Here is a 26,369-nt window from a genome sequence, read left to right on the forward strand (position 1 = left end):
GGGGGGAGGCAGAGGAGGAGGAGGAAGAGGGGGGTGTTGGTCAAATGGAGGAGGAGACAACAGAAGTTTAAATGGTGGGCCTGGTGGAGGTTCAGCTCCAGGGTACCAGCCTCCCAGGTGGCAAAGACCCGAAGCTGACCGAGGTCCGTACTGCGGCGATGGCAGAGAGGCCGGTGGCCACCGATCAGGTACCCCTCCCATGGAGGGACCGGATAGAAACGGGCCCAGTTGGCGAAGAGAGGCAGGGAGCAGGGACGTGGGGCATGCTGGTGAAGACCAGGACACCCGGCCCAAAAAACCAAGGAAGTTTAACCAGGAGCAAAGGAGAAGGGTACAAAATGTAAGGCTGGAGAATCAGGAGAATGGGGCAGCGGGAGAAGGCTGGAGGTGCGAGAACAGAGGAGAACAACACTACCCTTCAGAAATGAGGGAAAGGAGTCAGAGGGGCAGGAAGGGTGACTGGAACCTGTGTCAAATTGATCCCCAACAGAAACGTGCAGAGCCAAGACATCGCCAGGGACCGATCAAGCCACTCAAGCCGTTGCCTCTAGAAGAAACCGACTCGGAGAGGGCACGGACCGTAGAGCCAAAATCTCGCCACGGACCAATCAAGCCACTGCATCGAGAAGAACCCGGCTCAGAGAGGGGAGCCAGTGGCCAGGATGGCCCGGCCCGTGGCAAGGAGAGAGACCAGGGACGACGTGCACCACCCCCACAGAACAGAGAGCACTGGAGAGCCCCCCACCAAGACCACAGGCCTGGCCAGAGGAAGAGGGAAAACGTGCCCAAGAGCAAGGAGACACAAACTGGTAAGAAAGACTGCAGCTGATCTACTGTGTATTTCAGTATCAGGAAGTAACCTTTGTTTGCAGGCCACAATTGCTTTGTTCCTCAGCCACTTCCACTGATTTATCAGCCAAGCTAGATATTTCAAGCATAATGTTTGGATTGGTTACTGGCAGAATGGCTTGGAAATAAAACTAACAAACCTGTCAGCCATAAACTGCAAAAGTGTTCCCTCTCTCAGTGAATCTAGTTTTATGAAACACAGGCTCTATTATTTCATGCAGGAATCTGTGGTAGAAATTCTGCATTGGATTTGTAAAAGAAAGAAAAAAATACATTGTGTTTTGCAGTATTCTGCAACCAATTATTTACAAGTAGATGGCATAAGTTGCATTTTCTATAGACCCATAAGATCTATCCATAATAGGTCCTGATCCTGCTCATGGACAGTTTCTTCCTACACTCGTCACACACACACACACACACACACACACACACACACACACACACACACACACACACACATACATACACACACACACTCGCATATCGGTATACTTTTTATTCTGATTTGTTTGTTTTGTCTTCTTATTGTTTTTATATCATCTCTATTTCACTGTGTTGAGGAATGCTTGGAGTACAAGAATTTCACCTGCCTGCAATGTTGCTGTGCATGCGACCATAAAGCAACTTGAACCTTGATAAGATCATACTGTGTAAGACACTCCAACAACAAATGTTGTTGAACTCTACCCCAACAAATGTACAACTGATGTGAAGAGTTTGACAATTTGTTTTATAAAAGTGGATAAATAAGGCCTGCCTTAGTTTAAGAAACACAAGTGTTGTCTTCCTGAACCCCTCGAACCCAGTGGTGTAAAGTAACTAAGTACATTCACTCAAGTACGGTACTGTACTTAATTACAGTTTTGAGGTATTTTTTACTTTACTGTAGTGTTTCCATTTCAGTACTATTACTTCTACTTCTACATCTCAGAGACAAATATTGTACTTTTACTGCACCACAATTATTAGAAAACATTAGTTACTAGTTACTTTTGTAGATTTAGATTATTGTTACAAAACGTACATTAATCTCTTCAGCCCTATTTAAACTTTGGCTATTTGAAAATAGACGATCTACAAGCTCGTGATTTTATACACAATGTTACCTTGTGAAACAGGACCTTCTGGATAATGACGTTTTGGTACTTACTTGGTTGTAAATTTTGATTACCGGACTTTTACTTGTAGAAGAGTGTTTCTACACTGCAGTATTGATACTTTTACTTTTACTACTTTTATAGGATGTCTGATTGAACAGCTGTCTGAAGAGAAGTATGAATGCATGGTGTGCTGCGACGTCATCCGTCTCATGGCCCCTGTGTGGAGCTGCCACAGCTGCTACCACGTCTTCCATCTCAACTGCATCAAGAAATGGGCCCGGTCCCCGGCCTCACAGGCAGAAGGTAGAATCCTAATTAGGAATGGGACAATAATCATTATTATTATCGTTTATAATGATAAAAAAAAACACTTGCAATAATCCTACCTTGGAGATTTTAATTTAGCGTGAAATTATCCTCCTTCATTCACTGGGATCAATGCACGAGCTGCATATAAAACCTCTATAATTGGTAAAACGGACCTGGAAAATAGCTGATCTACAAGCGTCACAACGTGCCGCGTTGTGTGCTTGTAGATCTGCTTTTTGGGGGGGCAAATGTTAAGCCCCATGATAATGGATGTTGGGGATATTTCATATTTGTATTATCGAGATAATATTGTAAATCGCAATGTCTTTGTTCACAATAATCGTGACATGGGATTTTCATATTGTCCCATCCCTAATCATCATTATGTACACACTGCCTATTAGGCTGACCCATCCCTAATCATCATTATGTACACACTGCCTATTAGGCTGACCCAATCAGTCTTGTGTTGGCTATTGCAGTAGATTTTCAAACTTTTTCCCATGTCAAGGACCCCCAAATATGTATTTGGCCGCGGACCCCCCTTCTGAAAATGTTCGTGCCAGGGACAAGAAACTTCTGATTTTATTTGATGCTGTAGTATGATCAAGTATGTGATTTATGGGGGGAAAAAATTACACAAAAAGTTATATGTAGATATAAGGTTTCTGCCCGACCGTGACATTTTCAACATTGCCTCATATTCTGCTTAGTGCAGTCAGCTCTGTGGATTACGGCACAAACGTCCTTCATAGAATAACGCACAGTAATCCATAATGTTGCTTTACAGACAATACAGGGGCAGGGCACAGTTTCTGAACAAAAGATGGCAGCGGTGACCCCATAAACAAAAAGCAATGCAGCTAATGCTGCATTCAAAGTCCCATGGTGCTGCATCAGCAGTATGTTGAATTGCTCAGCAGTTTGGATATGTGTAGGCTTCTTCTTAGAATGTCTGCTGTTCAATGTTTAAAAAAGTAAGAGCTCATGACTAAATAACTATATTGGATCTATTGGAACACAGGTTATTTTTTCCATCTGGTGAAAAGTAGCCGTTTTGGACATTTTGATTTTCAGGGTTTCAACGCGATTTTTAATTGTTACAATTAAAATGCAAATTGTTGAATGACTTGTATTGAATTAAAATGTCCCTTCAGCAGATTCAACTGATGGTTGGCGTTGTCCAGCTTGCCAGAATGTTACGATGAAACCACCAACCACCTATACCTGCTTCTGTGGTGAGTGGCATGTCAACAGACTGCCTTTGTTAACGGAAAAGATGACGGAAGTAACATTTTCCTTAGCCTCAGGGGCCAGTCTCTTGTTTCACTGTCACCTCGTGTTTGTTTGTTGTTGTTCCAAACACCTATTGTATAGTGTCAATGTTGAACTACTCCATATTCAGTATCTCTGAAGCATGCACTTGCGGCGAGATGAGAGAGTAAAGCTGGTTGCACACTGCTGCGTTTTTTCGTTGCGAGAAACGTTTTTTAGGGCAAGGGGAGAGAGAGAGAGAGCAAGGGACCCAGTGGTCCGAAATTAAATATGAAACAGGCGGCAGTGTGCCAGGTTAATTTCTTGATTTACATGCTCCGAAATTCGCTCCTATATTCGGCCGAAAAAACGCAGCAGTGTGCAATAACCTTTACGTAATGTTTTTATACATTTATTTTTTTACTTAGCTTTTGCTCTTTCAGCTGTGTATAGAAAATATTTAGAACTTAAAACAAAGCAGAAATAAAAGCAGAAATCAAGATGCATAACATTTTGACTGTAGTCATAGTAGACCACTCAAGGGTTTGAGTGGTCTTAGTATGGGCATAACAGACCTCCCATCTTTTTAATAATTACATCTGATTGAAGTCTTAGGGCATATGTAATTTGTTCCACCTGATACATTTACCATACCTCTTCTGTCTACTTATTGTGTGTCGGTGGGTCTGGTTTCAACCACTTAATTGAGATACAGTGATCCATTTTTTTTTTTTTTTACCTTTTGACTGACAGGTAAAGTAACCAATCCGGAGTGGCAACGTAGCGAAATCCCCCACAGTTGTGGTGACATGTGTGGGAAGAAGAGGAGTGGAGTGGACTGCAACCACCCCTGTAACATGTGAGCCTAGTACTGTACATGTCATCAACCCCAAACACATCTTCGTTCTATGTGAAGACTTTGTGACTTTCTGTCTATAACTGATGTATTATGTTTTACCTTCAGCTTGTGTCATCCTGGACCTTGTCCACAGTGCCCTGCCTCTGTAACAAAATCCTGCGTCTGCGGTAGAACCAGGTTAGTATAGGGTGGATGGGTTATTCACCAATTTCACTGTCCATGTCTGAATATCATTTAATGTTCATTTAATGCAATACTTTTTATATGCTAGGACTTGTAGCTATCCCTGTCACAATTATTACATAATCGTCTAATCGCCATTATTTGAGATATTCACATTATTTTGCATAATCTGGCAAATAGAAATTATAAATTTTTTAATTTTATTCAAATGTTCCAAATAAAACACAATTAAATCGTTAATTGCAATTGTGTTATGACAATCAATCGTCAACTTAAGTTCAGTAATCGCGACAGCCCTACACAATACAATACAGCATCTCCCTATATCCGCCTCTGTGTGGAGTCAACAGCAGCCCCAACACTGACCAAACCTTGTCTCTGCTGCAGTCAACCCATGCGCTGTGGCCAGGCTGCCGTCGTCCAGTGTGGCCGTGTGTGTGGAGCGCTCCTCAACTGTGCTGAGCACTCCTGTGAACAGGTGTGCCACAGTGGAACATGTCAGCCCTGCCAGCTCCTAGTTCAGCAAGGTGAGTCTCACGTAATAAACCTAGACGGTAATAATACTACTGTGTTTGTCTTCCCAGTTGTCATGCTGGTCTTAGATAGTCGCTCTTAAAAGGAATTAAACTAAACTTACAACATTTTTTTTTTCTTCTTTATAGTTTGCTATTGTGGTGTTACTTCTCGCGAGGCCCTATGTGGCACTGACAAAAAAGGATATGATGGTTCTGGGCATTTCTCGTGTCAAAAACCATGTGGGAGGTAAGTCTGACCTTCCACAAATAGACAATTTGGCAATAGTCCGTTAATGCATTGGCTTGCATCTCTCCATGAAATTCATATTTATAAATCCCCATCGCAAATTGAAACGCCTTGATGTTTCTCAGGATGTTGGACTGTGATGCCCACCGATGTGAGCAGGTGTGCCACCCTGGGCCGTGCCAGCCGTGCCCTCTGTCCCCCAGGTTGGTGAAAAGCTGTCCCTGCGGGCAGACACCCCTGGCTAAGCTCTTGGAACTGGGCTACTCTGATGCTGAGCGGGAGACGTGTTCAGATCCTATCCCCTCCTGCGGAAAGACGTGCAGCAAGCCACTGGCCTGTGGCTCCAATGGTAGGAGGAGGGAGGCTGGCAGTATGTTGTTCATTAGGAAAATTGTTGTTTTGGTGCACTCTTATGCTGCATTCATACTAGTGGCGACAGACCACAAGTCATTTTCAATCAAAGCCAGTCTCAAGTATTACAATTTATGGGGGGGAATGTGTTTAATAGCCCGCCTGGGAAGCAGAAGGCCCCAGGCTTGATTCTGGGGCCCCGGCATTGTGCCCATGTGTCCCTGAGCAAGACACTTAACCCCTAACCCCCTCCCTGCTCACTTGAGAATTTCCCCTGTGTGATTAAAATAGGTCTTACTAAATTACTAAAGTTTAAGCACATTAAGAGATCTGGAACCAATGGACAGACTGATTAGAAAATGCTGCTACTCTGTGATTTAGCTCTTCTCCTTTTTGTACTATTGCTGCTACAATGACTGACCATAACACATTTTACTCCTACTGTATGTACTGGTGTATAATATATAAAAAAAGAAACCTTGAACCTAGATCTACTCTCCTTCTCTCCCCATAATTCCTGCTCCGTTCCGTAATTGGATGAAAATCCATTTCTTGATGTTTCCTGTGCTCTTTACTCTTTGTATGTACGCGTCGCAGTGTGGCTTGAGAAACACTTAAGAATCTTGCAACGTAGCTGGTCACGCTTGGTAGTTTTGTAGCTTTGTTGCCACTAGTGTGAGCACAGCATCAGTCTGCTCCTATATGAAATTGGTTTCCTATTTTCTATGGGTTCACTTCAACAAATTAATTGATCAATCCCACAGAATAAAGTTGGTATTTTCATTGACATGTTTCAACATGTTTATCTTGTAGTGGTGTCTTATATGATCTTGCACTTTTAATACTGTTCATCTGGAAGATGAATTAATGTTGGCATGATGTTATTTTCAGACACTGTTCATATATGTGAGAAGCTGTGCCATGAGGGACAGTGTGGGCCATGCTCTCTTACCTCTACTATCGCATGCAGATGTGGCGCAAAGATTAAGGTGGGGATAAACATGTCATGGTACTATACATCAAGGGTTCCCAAACCTTTCAGGCCACGACCCCCTAAAATAATCACATTTGAACTGGGGGGACCCCCCACCCCTACAATAACGTGTATGCCCCTCCCAAAAAGCTTTTGTCCAATGCTAACTTAGAATTACTTCCTGCTTGCCAAGGCAGGCAAGCTTTTGTCCAATGCTAGCTTAGAATAACTTCCTGCTTGCCAAGGCTGGGAGGGGCATAGTGAAGGGCTAATTGTAGGCATTACATTTAGTTTGACTCGGTTCCACAGATAGATATTGTGAAACTAGCCGAACTACAAGCTACAATGATTGACTCTTTCTTGCTTAATATTTGACAATTTAGCCAATTTGGTATTAAAAAGGTCTTAAAAGTCATTAAATAGTAACATTAGAAATGTGCAGATACCCTGCATAAACTTATACTGTAGCCTATGTTGGTTTGTTTACTGTTTCTATATCATCTGGGACCCCCCCAGTATAATTTGGGGACCCCCCTGACGGTCCCGACCCCCAGTTTGGGAATCACTGTTGTACATCTTATGCACTTAAAATACAGTAGCTTTATAAAAGTACCACTGTATGTTCTTTACAATTGTCTTGCAAAGAAAATTATTTACATACTCCTTCCAACCTTTTCAGGAGGTCCCCTGTGAAACGATTCACAATGAAGGTGAGATCTATAAAGCCGTTCTGTTTAGATGGTAGTACAGTACATGTGCACCTGTACTCCAGTAAAATATTTCTCTCTTGTCCTAGACCAACTTGTCTTCACTTGTGAGAGACGATGCAATAAGAAGCGCACTTGTGGCCGCCATAAGTGTGGGGAGCTGTGTTGTGTTGTGAGTACTACTGACAGAAGATGTGTTTTATGTGTGCATAAGTTTGATTCAACTCTGTCAAACATCTGTTATAAGGGGCTGCCATGCCCCCATAGTCTTGATGCAAGTAAAAGAAATCCTGAAATGGAGGAGGAAAAAAATCAATCTATATTGATACCTCTGACTTTTAATACTATAGTCTGAGCTGTCTAAAAAGTGAATGAAACAGCTCATGGATTGCTTGGAACTTAACTAAACCTTCATAGAAAGGAAAATGACAAATCTATCAAGAGGGTAAATGAAAATGCATTCAGCCCTATCGACTGTAGACAAGTTTGTGTGATTATTAAAATGTCAGCATTTTTGAGCCTATCAATCATCAGAGACTCGATACAGTGACTCGAAACACAACATGTTGCAATTAACAAGCCGGGGTCCAATAATTGCGTGGCTGTCATGTGGATCTCTGACGACGTATTGATTTAGAAGGCAGATCGAGATGTCAGCTGTCCATGTTGCATCCACGTTGTATCTATTTATCTTCGCTTGCCTCTTTTTGTTTTGTAGCTAGGGCTGTCACGATTATAAAACTTGACATGAGGATGAATGATTAATGAAAAATATGACCAATGAGATTCTTCAAAAAAAGAAAAGAAAAAAAAACATGTTTGTACTCCTAAGTCGGTGGTTCTCAAACTTTTTAATTTCAAGAACCCCCATAACTAACGGGTCCATTTGGTTCCATTACAGAGCTGTAAGGGTTCATTTGGAACCCCCTCACTGCCTGGACCCCACTTTGAGAACCACTGTCCTAGATTTATTTTGAGCATTTGCGGTGCAAACCGCTCCACCATTTGACAGTGTGTATGTCTGTGTGAATGTACGGGGACGGCCTCAACAGCTGCAATACTGCTGGATGACCAAGTGGCGCTGTTGAGCAGCCTTGAAATTAATGGACAACAACACGAGTGTACAGTATATGAAATTAACTACTTCAAGGCACCGCTCACTTCTTACTGGGTGTTTTTTCTTTTCTTATTTTTAATTACACTCTGTTTCCAGATCAGTACTGTGGAACGACCGATACGCAAGTTGTAGGTATCAGGAAGGGAAAAAAAATCCATACATCTCTAATTGCATCCTGATGACATTCAACTGTAGAGGACATTTTTAGAAACTCTAAAATATACTGTGTGTCTCCTCTGTATAGTGTGTGTGTGTGTGCGTGTGTGCGTGCGTGCGTGCGTGCGTGCGTGCGCGCGCTCTCAGTATACTAACTGTGTCTCTCCTCTCAGAATGTGGAACACAGGTGCACTCAGATCTGTGGCTACAAGCTCAACTGTGGGCTCCACCGCTGCCAAGAGCTATGTCACCGTGGGAACTGTCATCCCTGCTGGCAATCCAGTGAGTCCCATGCGTGTACTAAAGGCCCAAATACATGCTCCTTCCCCCGTCACAACAGTTGTCTGAACATACTTGTTGCCCATATTTTCTCCCTCTTGTCTATGATAGGCTTTGATGAGCTGGCGTGCCACTGTGGGCAGACCGTGTTGTACCCTCCCATCGCCTGCGGAACTAAGCCCCCAGAGTGCAAGAATCTGTGCACCAGGAGGCATGAGTGTGATCATCCAGGTACAAAATAAAAAAGCTGTTCTTACAACATATTCTTACTTCCTGCTATTTCCCATGATGATGTTCTTAAAATTCTTGTTTGATGTTGTTTCTTTAGTGTTTCACAACTGCCACAGTGAAGAGAAGTGTCCTCCATGCACGTACCTCACTAAGATATGGTGTATGGGCAAGCATGAGGTAACCTCATAACATATCCAATAACCCAGTGATTCTTGGCCTTTTTCATTTCAAGGACCCCCAACTGGAGCCACATTTGGTTCCATTTTCACACTCTCAGAGTTAATATCATACTACAGTGTAGATTAGGGGGTCCCAGAGAGAAATGTCTGTGGTCTAATGCATATCAAAACGCTGGGGATCCTTGAAATTAAAATGGTTGAGGATCTCTTATATGGGTCCCTGGCATATCTTTTCAAATGGGGGTCCGCGAGCTAATATGTGTCAATTTGGGGGTCCTCACCATAAATTAGTATACCTGTTATTGTGTTGCCAACTCTTAATTTTCCATGGCACATTCCCTGGTGTACATTTAAAGTGTCTAAAATATGTCTCCACTTTTTACCCACACAGCAAAGGAGCAACATTCCTTGCCACTTGCAGGACATCTCCTGCGGTCTCCCCTGTGAGAAGGTGCTGCCGTGTGAAATGCACCGCTGCAGGCGCATCTGCCACCGGGGAGACTGTCTGCTGGAGGCCGCCTGCCACCAGCCCTGCCTTCTACCTCGTGCAGACTGTGGCCACCCCTGCTCTGCTCCGTGCCATAAAGGCAGCGGCTGCCCTCGCAACACGTGCACTGCCAAGGTACAGCAGTACAGACAGAGTCAGACACACACTACATTGAGTTCAAAATGGTGAAGCCACTGTTATAGTAGTGGTGCACGCATCATAGTGAAATACAACTAGATTGTACCAAGTCCTGGAAAAGATGCGCTGTGATTGGCCATTTGTCACTTTGAGGCACTTTGAGTGACAGTTGGGGCAAACGCCCTCCCCTACAAAGCTTCCCCTCCCCTACTGGGCGGGGCTAATAGACAGAATGCTCTATCTTGGCACTGACCTCTGTGGCTTGGCTCGCTAATCACTAGATTCCCAATCCACACCTCCCGGGTTCGCATACTGCTTGTGCCACTTGTTTTCTGCCCACCGCAGATAACTCTTTTTTTCTTTTTTCTTTTGTAAGACACCGCCGAGTGAGCGAAAGCGAGCGAATCGCGTGTGTCGAGCGTTGTGAAGGTCGCTTGAGCCGACTCAGCGCCGTTCAAGTTGTAAACCATGGGGCCAGAATTGTAAATATTGTTGTGGGGACTACTTTTGCGACCGACATGCAAGGCTTTCAGCCAATCGAACACAGGCAGGGTGGTGCTTGGCAGAATCTAGTTGTATTTCACTATCATGTTGTGCACACATCAAGGCACTGTTTCCTGAATAGTGGGTCGGAGGCGTTATTAGAATCGGACAAAAAAAGGTCTAAATTTGTTAATTAAAAACAAATTCATTCAAAACATTTTTTTTTAATAATTACATTTAAAGAAAAATCCATTAGCGCTCGGGTGTCGGCAAAGTCCCTCCCCACAACCATGGAGGTTGTGAGTTCGAATCCACCACAGTGCATCCGGCTTTGTTGAGCATCGAGGAGAAAAGGGTAAATTATTGGCTACTCTAAATGTATTTATTAAAAAACATTAATTAGTAGTGAAAATAGTAGATCTACAATCTCACAACATCTCACAACGTTGCATCATGAACTTGTAGAGCGTCTATTTTCACTAGTTCGCGCCCCGAACCATTGCATCAAGGCAACTAGAAATTAAATCCTGTGTACAATGTACATGTACATTTCCACTGGATCCAGTGTAGGTGTTATGTAACACCCAGGGGAAGCTTTGGTTCTCAACGTGGGAAGAAGCTACGGTAGATGTTGGCTGCACAGAGGAGGCAACCTGCCGGAGCTGGAGTGGGAGGTCTTCTGGTTAAGCGTGTAGACAATGACACTGTGTTTAGGGCCTGGACACAGCAAGTGGTGCAAAGGCCCTATTGACATGCAATTATTATTATCTTTAGGCGTTTAAATGTGATCAAAAACCCACAAAACCTTGAGAGAAACATTATATATTTTTGGAGGTGTTTGACATGGGTGTGTGCAACAATGGCTCGACCTACAAAATGTAACCATTTTCACAAGGTCATTGTTATCAAGATATTCTTCCTATCTTTTCACAGGTGGCTCTACAGTGTCATTGTGGCAGAAGAAAGGAGACTGTGGTGTGCACAGATGCTACGAGCTCATATCAGAAGTAAGTTAATTGGAGCATGTAGCTGATTTCCAACCTCATATCTCGATCTGCGATAGAGATAATGTGGAAAACAGCTGTAGTTGTTACCCATCTTCTCTGCATCTCTGGGAAGTCCTGCAAAAAGGCAGATGGAAAAACTCTATAGTTTTTGCCTCTAGGTAGCCAAAAGCTTGTGCACCACCAGGGCATAATGGTACGTGTGGGCTCTCGGTGAGCCCACACGTACCAGTGAGCTGGTACTTGTGAGCTGGAGAAAGCTGAGCTGGAGAATTCAGATTTCTACACTGTGAGTGAGGATCTTATTGTTTCAACTGTCTTAAATTAACCATCTTTAATGATTGCATATCGTCTCTGTCAGGTGGAAACCTCATATGTCCAAAACCTCATTATGTCCCAAACTGTTACAATATCTACTATCTACAATCTCAAAACGCGTCACTTCGTGCTTTGTTTCGAGCTTGTGGATATGCTACTGCTACTTTTGTGTGACGCTGTAGTAGGATCGAGTAGGGTGTTCTTTTATGAAAAAACACAAAGTTAGAATGTAGAGATAAGAGGTTTCTGCCTGATGGCCTGATTTTCTGCTTGATTCTGTATATGCCTTCACATAAAGAAGGCATATTTTACAGTGTGATGAAGTCAAACATGTATGCATTTGTGTACTGTAGGTATGCAGCCATTGCCATGGCCAGCAAGCTGTCTGATATGCAGCTGGGTGAGTCTGTGGACATCGGTCAGCTCATCACCAAGAAGGAGCCAAAGCTAACCAGGTAGAGTAATTTAATAAACGTATTTGTCGGACAAAATTATACAGACTGCAGTGAGATGATATAGAGCTGCATAAAATGATGGAAATTGAGTTGAGACCGTCGATGATATATTTGTATTACCGATTTTAAAATGACAGCTGTCATAACCCTGAAATCCTTCCTCTGCCTTTAGGCTGGAGTGTGACCAGGAGTGTGCGACACTGGAGAGGAACAGGCGCCTGGCCGAAGCCTTGGAGATAGACTCCTCTGTGGACCCCTTCAATGTCCGCTCCACCTGCAAGTACAGTGACAGCCTCAAAGACGATGCAAGGTTTGGACCTTTTAAATTGAGTAATAACTCACTCCAGGCCATGGTATATTGTCCTAAGGGGAGTTATTTGCAGAGGGCTGACAACCCTCTGCCTTTAGCTGTGATATAAGGGCAATCTATAATGCGGTTGCTCTTATAAAATGGTTACCAAATATGGCAACATGAAAACCATAGCCGATCAAAAGTAGCAGATTCGCTAGATGGAAGCGACAGGTTTTGAGCTTTGATCTGCTACTTTTGATATTTTTGAATGCTTTGCATGTTTTGCTTTTTCAGAAAAGACCTGAAATTTGTCAGTGAAGTAGAAGAGAAGATCAAGAATGTTGCTGAACTTGCTAATAAGGTAAGGATTAACTCAAAACAAAAGAAATAGCATGGCTGGCTAATAGAGTTCAATAGTCCACAGATGATATACCAGACCAGTGTATGGACATTATTGATGGTAGAATTACACTGATGTGTGCCATCTAATTAACAAATACTGAACACACAGTTGGCGTGGATAAGCAAATTAAACCAGACACCCAGTTTTGTTTTTGCATCTGCATGGATTAAAGTTCAACTTCTCAGTAGCCACAACTGATTTCAGTATTTTAGTTCCATAGAAGTCAGCATGTCTTCTATGAAAGCATGTGATGGAAAGATTATTATATTCCATATAGACAGTTTTCCCCCAAAATATTAAAGTACTCTCACACAAGAAATGAGTCCACACCAGTGTAATTCCGTTTTCTGTTAGTTGTATTGAAAGTATAGTTCAGAGTTCAAATTGTACGGTACACCCATCGTTGCTTCTCTGCCTAATAGACAGTTGACATGGTTTTATATAGTTACTTTAACAGTATGATGTAATAGGTGACCGTGGTCACCTCATCGGCTGACCTGACCTTTATCAGTGGTCAGAACACAACAGAATTGTTGATTAAAGATGGTTTGCCAGTTACATACTGTATCAGGCCCTTGTACAGTGTCAAGGCTGTAGGAACAACAAAGTTAAAACAACAGGGTTTGTTTTGGAACACAGGGTGGCAAACAGCACAATCAAAGAATTAAGATATTACCGTTATACACAAATTGGTACACACTACTATATTATATTACTGTAATAATATTAACCCATCAGCATGTTGTCATGCACTGAAAATATGATATCGACAAGATTACAACGCGTCACACGTGCGACATGTTGTGATCAGTGATCTTGTAGATAATCTCTCAAGAACAGGAACAAAACAGCACTATTTTTCCCTTTTCTTTGACGATGGCTAGCCAAGATTGTCTTTACACACACACACACACACACACACACACACACACACACACACACACACACACACACACACACACACACATATTGAGTGTGCCTGCTTCTCACCAAAATTCAACACGGAAGGAGAGAGTAGATCCAGGGCTGCAAAAACGACACAGAAAGGAGATCAATCCGCCATTACTGCTTAGTTTTCACAATACAGGCAACTGTGTTTGCTGTGGCAACGGCAGACACACGCCCCTGCCCCCTGTGCTCAGTCTGACACCAAAACAGGATTTGATGAACGCTCGCCATGGCGTTATGGGGCATGAGACGAGCGCTCGTCATTGGCATGAACAGAGTTAATGGATGCATATGCCCATGTCTGCAGGGAAAACAGACAAAAAGGAGCCATTGCTTTCCACCCATGAACCGGGAGCATCGGAGGATTGTCCACGAGTTGGCCGAGGTCTACGGCGTTGAAAGCATGAGCTACGACAGTGAGCCCAAACGCAACGTGGTCATTACCGCTCACAAGTACTGTACATTTTTCCCCCCTAAATCTCCTCTAACAGGCAGCAATAGTATGCATGTACCGTTTTATTTCTATCTGGTGGAAGTAGACTTTGAGCTCACGCTGTGTTTTTTTTTTCTCCTTCTTGACTAGGGGGAAGGCTGTCTGTCCAAACTCGACTCTGACATCTTTAATAGAGAGAGAGACAAATACGAGGGCCCCTCCACCCATTGCCCACATCAAACAGCACAGCAGCAAGCAAGTCATTTTTTACACACATGATTACTGTAATAATAGCCAGTTTAAGCAACGCAACGGCAACGGCAGATGACAACGGTAACCGGAAATGATCCGTGCTCGATAGATAAACCTGCCGTCGCCGCAGCCGTCTCTACAACGCCAGAAGGTCCCTTCCCACGTAGCGCCTACTCCGTCTGCTGCGTGTACGCGTCGCCATGGGAACCAAATCGTTCAGTGAAAGGAGTGGGAACCTGCCGCCGCCGAGGCTTTGCTTAACCATTTTGATCGCTACGGCGATTACGTCATAGCAGCCGTAGTCCGCCTGGCGTTGCCGTCCTGAAAATCATCTAGCTTAAACTCGCTAATATGTCTAAACTACTGGTGCATCTAGTGTCCAGTCCGGTGCGCCATCTGCTTTAAATAACTTCAGAGACATTGTGAACCAGTCTGTGACCTACCTGACACCAGGGTCTAAATATCTGTGGATGACCACCTCCAACCACTGCGGATGTGCTAGTTACAGTATATTGTATGATCACACTTTCTTTAAAATAATGTTTTGTTGATTAACTTTGTTTGCTTTGTGCTCTAGTCTTCATGCACGTATTTGTCAGAAATGTTCCCTATACATGGATACCTAGATCTAGGAAAACCTTTGGTTCATCTTTATAAAACAGACATAGGAAAACATTAACTACACTTATATTCCTTGTTGTGTGTCAAATAACGAAAAATAGACAAAAATAAAATACTTTATGTCATCATACATGGCCATCTGTCTCTCTATGTTGTCATTCCATTGGTTTTCAGACTTGGAATTGTTAGTTGGGGGTTTGGCTAATATTGTTTTTGTCTCCTTTCCCAGGGCTGCTGACAGCGGGAGCTGCTGGTCAAAGATGGTGAAAGAAGAGCCTGTTATAGATTATTTTGATGTTCAGGATTGATTCAAACCCAGAAGAAGAGTCGTCCTTCAGGATCGTTTTGTTCACAATCACCACGATACACTGGTCCTTGAATCATTTCTGAGTTCTGCACACACATATTCATATAGCATAATCTTTTGGTTTGGTAATTAAATAAAAAGTGAACATCTTTGGCAGATTTCTTGGATGTTATTGTCTCCTTACTGTCATATTGCCTGTTGCATTGTGTCAAATACTGATGTATGTCCCTATCCTGTAACGTCATGCTGGGTCTCATCATCAGCACCGCTCACTTCACGCGAGTGTGATTTATTTTGTTATTAATTGGTTGAATATACAGTACTTTATTATTAGTCAGAAATGTACACAGCATGTGGTACAGTCAGACATTATGGCTAAAAGAATAGGCTAACAAAAAAAAGTCCTGGGGACTTGTTTCCATTGTATGTATTCAATTCATCAACATAGCATCAAATAATACAATATGTCATTAACAAATACAAACACTAGGCCAGCCAGGGATACTCAAATAGCTGAACCTGTGGGCCACATTACAAAAATGCCAAGGGGCTAGTTGCTAAAATGACAACATCAATAATACCTTGATAACTTTTGTCTTTTATTTTCAGAGGGTTACAGGAAAAAACATGGGTCAAGGAACAATAGGTAATTCTCTTGTACCCATGTTAAGTACAATTTTGGGGAACTTCTTTCAGTGTTACATTTTTACTTCTAGGCCTACCCCACCACAATGTTTTGAAGACTTTAATTACTATTTACAGATTTGGATTATTATTACAAAACATAGTTTGGCTTTTTGAAAACGGATGATCTACAAGCTCACAACACCGTTTGTATATGTGCTATTTTCAAAAGTAAACTTGGGACATTTTGCATAATGATAACTGTTACTTTTGGTACTTAAAGTATATTTTGATGCCAATACTTTTGTACTTTTATTCAAGAAGATTTTGAATAGGCCTTCCAAATGTTTACTTGTAATGGAGTATTACATTGCTGTGTATTGGTAATAGAATACTTCTTCCACTACTAGTTGTACAAGCATAACTGCTGAGTAAAAGCACTGCTCCTCTGAGTCCTCAGTGGCAACATCAGTGTCCCATCATGTATCACCCCCCACTGGCCTTGAGAACGAAGTTAACACAGTTCAACCTGCCAAGTTGCTGACTCAGACTTGTTTTGCAGAAATTTGCACTCAAAAGTCTGCTGACTTTAGCATGCTGACTGGAGACTGAGCTCCAGACAGCTGTGTGGAAGTTTAAGACATCAAATGAGATGATAATGTGCTATGTAGAGTAGACAATGTTCAGGGCATGCCCGTTTCCAGGTGTGCAGAGTTAATTAATTGGCGTCAGAAGAGTTCTATAACTCCTTCTAACGCTATGATGGACCAGAGCTAATTAATCAATTGCTAGTTGTGATTATTACTCATGTTCAGCCCAAGAAAAAGTGGCTGTCAGGAAACCAGGATGCTTTATTCTTGACCCATTTTCCCCCTCAGAAATCCTTGAAAATGGGGTTGTGTCAAAAAGCATGTTTTTTTCTTTTTTTTTTGCGTGCTATGGGAGGAGGAGGAGGAAAAAAAGTATCTACAATTTCCTCGTAATTGGTTAGTAGGCCTACATCCTACAACATATGCGACTCATTTCGTTTTTAAAGATTGGCGGGGCTCGGCTAGTAATGCTATCCGTGTCATTGCAGCAAAGTATAGTAGAGTTCATTGAGTGCATCACCTATTGTAGGCTATGCTATAAAATAAGGATTTTCTTTTAAACCATTCCCGTTGTTCTCGCTTGTTGATATGATACAGACTACATCCACTTGTATTTTTAGTACCTCTTTTAAATGACAAGGGTAGGCTATATGCCTTTTTTTGTGGCCAGACTAGTATCAACAGATTAAAAGTAATTTGATGACACTCCCTGCCACAGCCAGTCGGTAATTTTTCATTCCACCGAGTCTCCAGTAGAGACCGCGCCTGCGCCTCTACACCGCTCTCTCCCACCCCGAGCGAGGCTTCGCCAATCCCGGCTCAGCCTCCATCCTCCACTCGGCGTCCCAGCAGCCAGCCAGAGCCAGCCGACCAGCCCAGCACTAATAAGTAGTCTCTCTAGTAATGGGGAAGTGATAACTGAAGATCCCAAGTTGAGGAGTGAGAAAAGAAGCGGACCGGACAGCAGCTACAGCAGCGCCACAGAGAGGAGAGACAGACATTCTACAGTTGCTGTGTTGTTGAGTAGAGAGACCCAAAAAAGCCTCTAAAAGGATGGAGAGAAAGGTAATGAACTGGTTCTTGCTGCTGTTGTAGCCTTCGTGTTGTGGTTGGTTTGTCATATTGTACATTGATTGTTTTATTATGCCTCCTTGTTCTCTCTTTTCCCCCGTGGACGTTGTGTCTCGTTGCAGTGCATCCACCATTAGAACAAACTAATCAGTATTTTTGTTATTTAAAAAAAAAAGAAACCCTGCCTGCCCACGGATTCTGTAGGCAGCGTTGCCCACAGTACAGACCAGATTAGTGCGCACGGGAGTTTTTCCCCCTGTCTGGCTCTAATTTTTTATTGTGCTTCCCCCCAAAAAAAATGCCGGATTTAGGACTGTTCCAACGGGGTTTGATTCATTCTCATTCCGCAGGCAGTGTTGTCGAGTAACGGTGTTCACGAGCTATATGGATAGATAGATAGTAGCCTATAGCAGCTAGATGGCGGATAGATACATGTATACTGTAGAATATTTATGGACTGTAAGGGCTACAGTAGCAGCTACTGTCTGTCTGCATCATCACACACAGACACTGTGTGTGTGTGTGTGTGTGTGTGTGTGTGTGTGTGTGTGTGTGTGTGTGTGTGTGTGTGTCTGCATCTCACACACAAACACACACACACACACACACACACACACACACACACACACACACACACACACACACACACACACACACACACACTACAGCGGCTGTAGTTGCACCACCAGACCACCTCACCCTTCCCCTCCACCTCTCCCAGCCCACCCTCTACTCTCCTCTCCTCTCCTCCTACCCCACGCTGTCCAGCAGCTATAGACGCAGGCAGACACAAGCCGCTTGTTAACCTTGACTGGTGTGGGAAACAGACACTTGAGAAGTAATAGAGGGGATGCACACGCACGGTAAAGCAAGAGAGAGAGACCACTGCCCAGTGCCCTCCCATCTCCTCCTCTCCCCTCTCCTCTGCTCGCCTCCCTCTTGACGCATGTAGCTACAACAACCCCATGGCGATAAATTATGTTTCCCCCCTGCATAGCATGCCACGCCATGCACTCCCCTGCCCATATAGACAACCATAGATGTGTTTTATGGAGTTTTGTGTTCCGATACAAAAGTAAAAGTCAGACTCGATAAAAATACATCTATGATAGTTCTTGATCCGAGGCTACCCCCTGCACCCCACATCTCCAACGTCCATAACACGATGGTGTTATAACCCAGTGGTTCTCAACCTTTTCAGGCCGTGAGTCCCCCTGAAATAATCATTGGGGGGACACTCCACGCCACCCTGACAAGCACTTGGAATGTAAGAGTTGAGGCGTTACGGTTTGTTTGACTGTTCCACAGTAAATATTGTGAAAATACCCAATCTGCAAGCTCACTGTGAGCTTGTAGATTACAAAATGTTTGCCTCTTTCTTATATTATTTGTCAATTTGGCCAATGTTTGACCAGTTTGTATAGTATAGTTTCTTGGTTACTTTTGATGCAGTAAAGACCTTTTTTATTTAATTTCTTTAGGTATTAAAAAGGCCCTCTCAAATAATGAGTGGACCCCCCTTGGGGTCCTGACCCACAGGTTGAGAACCACTGCCCTAACCCACTCCAGGTCCATTAAAAACCTCAGTTTTACGTTAGTTGTGTGCCAGTGTCGAGCTCAGTAAACGTAAAAAAAATTGCAGATCTACAAGCTTGTATATCGGCTATTTATGGCATGCAACAACAAAGGTGCGGCATAACCAACTACCAAGTATAAACTAGAAAGGTGCAATTCTCTGGAATTGCAAGTGTGGTTGCACTGACGCGAGTCTCGAGGACCATTAAGTTAGATATTGTGATGTCAAGTGAAGCTTGACCAATCCTGTCTGATTGGACATTATATTTATTGTCCAATCAGAAAAGGGACAGTACTTTTGGTATTTGGGGATTACAGAAAAAAAATGGTTTACTTTTGGTGAACAAAAAAGGTTAACTGAAAACAGGTTTACTTTAGGTGACAAAAGTTCTCAGACCTAGAACAATGGTCTGGTTGCCTATAGCAACCACACTAATCAGGCTTTATTTCGTCGGTGCGTTTAGATGTTTTTGTTGGAAAAGTTTGTGTCTGTGCTGTTGATTCAGTGCTGCCAGGCAGACAGAGTAGAGACAGGGCTCTCCTCTCTTGGGGAAGTGGTGTGGTGTGGTGTATGGTAGCAGTTTTAACTGCTGCTGCTACTTACTCCTGGAATGGAAATTATATTATGTGTGCTGTGCTAACCCAATATCAGTTTCACTTGAGTGAAATCCAGGCTCATCTGGTTTGTGTCCATCTTTATATGGAGAGCGTCTCCTGTTACATTTTGCTACAATAACGATGCTGTTGGTTTCCCCCAATTCAGTGAGTTTTTGAACAGGTGTTTTCGTGTTTGAAATATTTGGGAGTGATATATTTGTTTGAATAATTTTATAATTTCTATGCATGTGGTGGTGATGGTGAAATGGAAGGCTTGTTGCTGACGCAGGGATGGGTAACCGGAACATTCACCCCCATTTGTTCAGCGGATCACTCGCCCCCCAGCGGTTCTTGTATTCTTGCCTTTTTTATCCCCTTTTATCCTCAGTTTTACTGATAGGAATGATGAAACAATTTGATCGTTCTAAATTTGGCGGGTACCAGATCATGGTCGTGGAGAAGTAGTTAGACAGGTATGAGGACACTGTCCCTTGATTATCTTAAAGACATTGTGCCATGATTCTTTCCCCCTACAACATAATCATCAGGTATTACTATTATGATTATACTTGGAGAAAGATCTTTTCAAAAAAACAGAAAGTGTACAGAAAGTGGCCACACCCACCTGTTCATTAAGGGCGCGTTCGGAAATGCATATTAGACTGTATTGGCCAGTGCGCTCAGTGGTGAATATCCGAAAGCACCCTAAGTATCCGTGGTTGTCAGGTGGGTGGTGAACGAGCTGAAGTTAGCCACACCTACAGATGTTGCTGGATGGTGAAAAGGGGAGGGGATGATTTTATGATGTAATTATATCTGTGTATTTCAATTGGGCCTTTTGACTCTGAGGCTTTCAGCTTTCAGGAAATAACCAAACATGCACAGGGAAGACATATTTGCATATTATAACCACAACTGGGGGTCTATTTAGAGTAATGTTAACTCCATAGACCAGGGCTTTTCAAAGTGGGTGACGGGGAACCCTGGGGTGCCCCTACGGCAGTCCAGGGGTGCCGCGAGATAATTTGATAATATTTGAAATTTATTTGGACATTTAAAAATACATTTAGTTTCATTTTAAATGTGCTATTATATGCTATAAATATAGGTGCTGGGAGTGAAAATTAGGAATATAATAATGTAGGAGTGCCTCGGATGAAAAAAATATTTATAGGGGTGCCCCGAGCCAAAAAAGTTTGGGAACCCCTGCCATAGCCACATACAAAACAGAAGAATTACAAAACTATGGCACCACCTCTTTAAATACCAATCCCATTGTTATTTGCTTAACGGCTGTGTTCTACCCTGAGCCACCCCAAACTGGCATAGTGTGTGGTGGGTCATGGGCTTAAGCAGAGAAGTAGTCAATCAGGTGAAAAAGAAAAGTATAGCCTACCAGCCAGTATTAAGGATGTAGAGTTTTCCATAGATCTAGTCTCTTTAATCTAGGGCTATATGCCCAGTGTTCATTCCATTCCTCTCTAGTGTGTTCTTAGGTTCCACCCAGAAAGGACATACGTTGAATTTCCGTGCCTAATGGTACAAGAATGTGTAACTTCTGCTCTTTCTCTCTCTGCTGCGTTTTTATAATAATATATACCAGCCCTAAGGGAATAGACCAGGGGTCTTCATTGTTTTTCAGGCCAACAAGGACCCCTTAGCTGAGAGAGAGTTGAAGCAGGGACCCCCATTACATATTGTATAAAATTGTGTTGCAGATTAAACCTTTTCATAGATTTCATAGATAGCTTCATAGACGTGTTTAATAGCACTGACATCAGTTTATATTGGATTCATGTTAATGTGTATTTTCAGATATTTAACCACTTAAACCGGCAATACTTAGTAAACTTGACCTTTCACTCGGTACTTAGTCTGCTCTTTTTCCCCTCTTTGCCGAAAATAGCTGATCTACAAGCTCACAACGCCACAAGCTGCAGGGCTTTGTGAGCTTGTAGATCAGCTATTTTTGGCTCAAGTTCTCCTCCGAATAGCGATGCTAGGGTTCAAGTGGTCCATTCAGGCCGGGAACACATTTTGCTGTTTGGGAGGGGCTTACAGTACATGTACAGTATGTAGCAACATATTTGTTTTGTAGGCTAATTTCTGATTTAGCCCTATTCTATAGGTTAGGCCTAAATGGGTTAATAAAATAAATTATCCTTATTACACAAAGATTTGGCGGCCCTGCCTATAGTAACTCTGAGGACCCCCTAGGGGTCAGGACCCCCTGTTGAAGACCCCTGTAGGTGTAGCCTACTCTTTGGCTTGCAGAGTACACATTCATGATGTCACTGATCACATGACCCCACAATCAATCCTCCAGTTCTAGGCAACACAGAAGGGAGGGACCTTTTTCTTATCTCCACACAACAACTCTAAGGTATATTAAAGGGGAAGACCACCCATTTTCAATATTGAACTATGTCATTAATATAACTTAGAGGAGTTGTGTGGAAATAGAAAAAAAGTCCCCCCCCCCCCCCCCTTCTATGTTACCTAGAACTGGAGGATTGATTTTGGGGTTTGTATTGTAAAGTACAATGTGTGATGTCATCAAGTTGTAATTTGCAATACAAACCCCAAAATCAATCCTCCAGTTCTAGGCAACACAGAAGAGGGGGAACTTTTTTTTTATTTCCACACAACTCCTCTAAGGTATATTAATGACATGGTTCAATATTGAAAATGGGTGGTCTTCCCCTTTAATGACATAGTTCAATGTTGAAAATGAGTGGTATTCCCCTTTAAGCCTCAATCTGCAATGTCTTCAATTGGTTGGTTGTATGGCTACTAAAACATCATAATTCTACATATTGTGTTAACGGTTTATGAAAAATTCACACCCACTGTGAAGTGAGCGGTGCTATTTACTTGCGCCAGCAGAGCATGCAAGCACTGCGTTCGTCTGCGTAGCTAGGTAGCTGGTCCCTAATCAGGGACCAGCATTTCTGGCAACGTCATCATTAACAGCCAATGAGGGACCAACATTCCTGGTGATGCCAGTGGTGATGTCACTGACGTCGCCAGTGGTGAGCGCACCTCATGGCTCACTCTGCCAGCTCAAGTTGGCACCTCGACAGAGTGCAGTTCTAGTTATGGGTTCATTTAATTTAGCGTCGCGTGAACCTTATCCAATGTGACCAAAACTTTGAACAAACTTTGGACAAATGGACAAAGCCAGATGTTCCCACCGCTCTAAAACAGCGCTATTATGTGGGGTCTCCTCTCACGCTGTTTCACTAATCACATATTAGGACTTGACCAAGTTGTGAGATTTTATTTTGTTTTAATCCATGAATTATGTTAAATACTTGATATTATTTTTTAAGAAGCCAGGCCACTCTGTGTTTAGTTCAGCTTGAAACTGCCTGCTGTTTTTTTCTCCCGACAGTCAGTGGCATTGATTAGATTTATAATGGACACATTTGGCACGTCCTCTGAAAAAATAACGGGTCATCCAATTAAATGTTCCATGGCTTTGTGTTTTGAGTTTTTTCACAGGGCTAAATGGACAATGGAGCACTTCCTTATTTGGCAGACGAGGAATGTACCAGAGGAGTGGGGGAGAACGGGAGGGTATATGTTACCCAGGAAACGAACTAGCCTAATGTAATATTTGGCCTTGATTGGAACTAAAGTATAATGTTGCTAACTGTGAAAGTTAAATACATTCTGGATTCAAGCTGTCAATGCCATTTTTACAGCGATACTGTGCTTATGCTGTATTTTATGTAAAAAAATGATTATCGATTGATTGATCGATTGAATAGTTAATTAACCATAAAGTACAATTTCTGGAGAATATATAGAAAGATTTCGGATTTGCACTTTTCGGAAAAATAGGCTTCAATTACGGTTAGGGGGCAGCAGTGGCTCAGGGGAAGAGAAACCGTTATTAGAACACAGAGGGTTCCCGAAGGGTTCCCAGTTTGATCCCGGACTCCCCCAGAGTTGGTGTCGAAGAGTCCTTGAGCAAGACTCTGAACCCCTAGTTGCTCCCGGTGAGCAAGTTTTGCATGGTTACCTACGCCATCGGTGTATGTGAATGGGTGAATGTAATGCACAATCTATGTAAAGCGCCTTGGATAAAGGCGCTATGTAAATGCACCATTTACCATTTACGGTCTGTAGAAACTAATGCTGTGGCTCTGTTCATTTATTTTTAATGGTATATATGGTGGCATTAAAACAGTAGAACTAATTTAACCTTGCGTTTGTGCCGAATCTGCGTTGAACAAGATCGGTGGAGATCCCAATATTTTACTGTCAGTACAGAGGATGTAGTAAGGGGATTTTATAAGATATTTGACCAATCTGCGAACTGTGCGAAGTAAATCGTCGTTACCAAGAAATTTCTTCACCAATGTGTTTCTAAAGTTGTGTAATAATATGTACTAAAAGGTTGAAATTCAACTCCTGGGGGAAACCTCATAAAAAAACTGATTTGTGTTTGTGTCCCATTAATTTACTATACAGGAAAAAAATACAAAAAATAAATATGCCTTAAGTAGCACGGTTTTGTAGGGGCCATTTGTAGCCCACGGAATGTTTTTCGTGCAAAACAATGCATGAAGAACCCCTAGTTTGACCCCTCACATGTTACTTAAAGCATTCTTTTCCCCTTTTTTTTCTCTGTATAGTAAAGTTAATGGGACACAAACACGAATCATTTTTTATGAGGTTTCCCCCGGGAGTTGAATTTCAACCTTTTAGTACATATTATTACACACGTTTAGAAACACATTGGTGAAGAAATTTCTTGGTAACGATTTACTTTGCAGATTTTCTTATGTTCCCCTTACTAATGTGTACTGTATGGAGGTATACCATTTTGAAGCCGTAAAAGTCTATTCTCAGACATTCCCTCTCAGCCAGTGTGGTTTCCGCTTAAAAGAGAATATGGATTTATATCGTTTTAAGTGGTGCGTCTTGTAGCCTAATTACACATGGTGCCGGGCCCTGCCTGCCAAATGTTTACAGTGATATGCTTTTAAATCACTGTTATCTTTACCCAAAGAAAGTGACCCAAATCAAAAGTAGCTGCTGCATCAAATTCACTGACTCGCTGATCCCTTTCAACGCTCTACAGTACAGTGTGGTTTGATGAGATTCACTGAATCACTGATCCCTTTCAATGCTATACAGCAGTGGTTCTCAACCTTTTCAGGCCAGGACCACCTAAAATAATCATATTTGAACTGGGAACCGCCCACCCAGATGAGCACTGGAGTTGAGGGAGGCATTCGATTTAGTTTGACTCTGTTCCACAGATAAATATTGAGACAATAGCCGATCTACAAGCACACAACGCCTCGCAATGTGAGGTTTGTTGATGCCTCTTTCTTATATTATTTGACAATTAGGCCAATGGTTGACCAGTTTTTGTGAGCATGTAGATCTGCTATTTTCACAATAGAGCCATGTTTACAAAATGTAATTCCGCAACTCTTAGTGCTTGTCAGGGTGTGGGGGTCCCCAGTTAAAATATGATTATTTTGGGGGACGCAGCCTGTAAAGGTTGAGAACCACTGACTTAAAATGTAATTTCACCTTCTTCTGGGACCCCTTCCCCCAAATCATGTGGGGACCCCCTGACCCATATGTTGAGAAGCACTGCTTTTAATGAGATTGACTGAATCACCGATACCTTTCAGGCGATACAGTGATGTCTGATGAGATGAGGGTTGGGATCCGGAGGAACCGGATCGAACATTGATTGATTGATTGATTGATTGATTGATTGAATACTTTATTAGCAGTTCACATAGGAAAAGCACTGCACAGGAGTCAGGACAGCACACTGATACAAGGTCTGCTAATAGGATTTAAACCTAAGAAAGCACAATGGCTTGTCTACTTGGGGTCCTTTTGTACTCAATTCATAGAGAGGAACCAGGAATCAGTTCCATCACATTTTGGAACCGTTTCTGGAACCGGTTTTATTATCACACTGTCAGAGCTGGTTATGTGGACTTTACGTCTGCTATACTGTACAATAACAATTACAATACCGGTCTCAAACTTCTTTTTATTTCAAGGACAATCATAACTCTGAGAGTGTACAAATGGACAGGTCCATTTGGTTCCACTTGTACACTCTCAGTTACTGACCAGACAGACATAATGATATACTCTTTAAAAAGGAATATATATAGGAATCATTAAAGGGAGGAATCGGACCGTGAAGAGGGAATCGTTAAGGAACCGGAATCGTTAAAACCCTAAAGGACCCCATGCAACCCTAGACGAGATTCACTGAATCACTTGATTCCTCTCCATGCTTGTACAGTGATGTCTGACGCGATTCACTGACTCTGAGACCAACTGTCTGGCTTGTAACAGCTCTATGGTTCACCGAGGCTGGTTGACCCATTTAGATGTAAGCGCTCAATACTGCACCACACTCAGTCAGCAGAGCAAGGCAACACATACAGAGTCTACAGAACAGTGTAGTGC

At 42.6% G+C, this 26,369-nt stretch overlaps 1 protein-coding gene across 1 annotated transcript; it reads left to right on the top strand.

The window, feature by feature from the left end:
- The first annotated feature begins 55 nt into the window (after positions 1-55).
- nfx1 (nuclear transcription factor, X-box binding 1) lies at positions 56-15,609 on the top strand. Its single transcript, XM_080752210.1, has 22 exons — positions 56-809; positions 2,094-2,255; positions 3,419-3,499; positions 4,269-4,374; positions 4,480-4,551; positions 4,945-5,084; positions 5,220-5,319; positions 5,445-5,668; positions 6,562-6,659; positions 7,323-7,353; positions 7,440-7,522; positions 8,797-8,905; positions 9,014-9,133; positions 9,231-9,310; positions 9,704-9,934; positions 11,354-11,427; positions 12,096-12,197; positions 12,370-12,507; positions 12,784-12,850; positions 14,148-14,293; positions 14,424-14,528; positions 15,376-15,609. Exons 1-22 carry the CDS (start codon positions 200-202, stop codon positions 15,452-15,454), a joined length of 2,958 nt encoding a protein of 985 aa, XP_080608336.1. The 5' UTR covers positions 56-199; the 3' UTR covers positions 15,455-15,609.
- The last annotated feature ends 10,760 nt before the right edge of the window (positions 15,610-26,369 follow it).

The sequence above is a fragment of the Nannobrachium achirus genome, assembly GCF_963921795.1.
Source record: "Nannobrachium achirus genome assembly, chromosome: 21".
Taxonomy (NCBI): Eukaryota; Metazoa; Chordata; class Actinopteri; order Myctophiformes; family Myctophidae; genus Nannobrachium; species Nannobrachium achirus.

Bases quoted from the DNA above. Each gene is read 5' to 3' on its own strand.
- nfx1 (XM_080752210.1), top strand. From the start codon at position 200: ATGGAGGGACCGGATAGAAACGGGCCCAGTTGGCGAAGAGAGGCAGGG. The intron at 7,354-7,439 runs GTGAGATCTATA...CTCTTGTCCTAG, and splicing joins TGAAACGATTCACAATGAAG to ACCAACTTGTCTTCACTTGT. The intron at 11,428-12,095 runs GTAAGTTAATTG...TGTGTACTGTAG, and splicing joins GCTACGAGCTCATATCAGAA to GTATGCAGCCATTGCCATGG.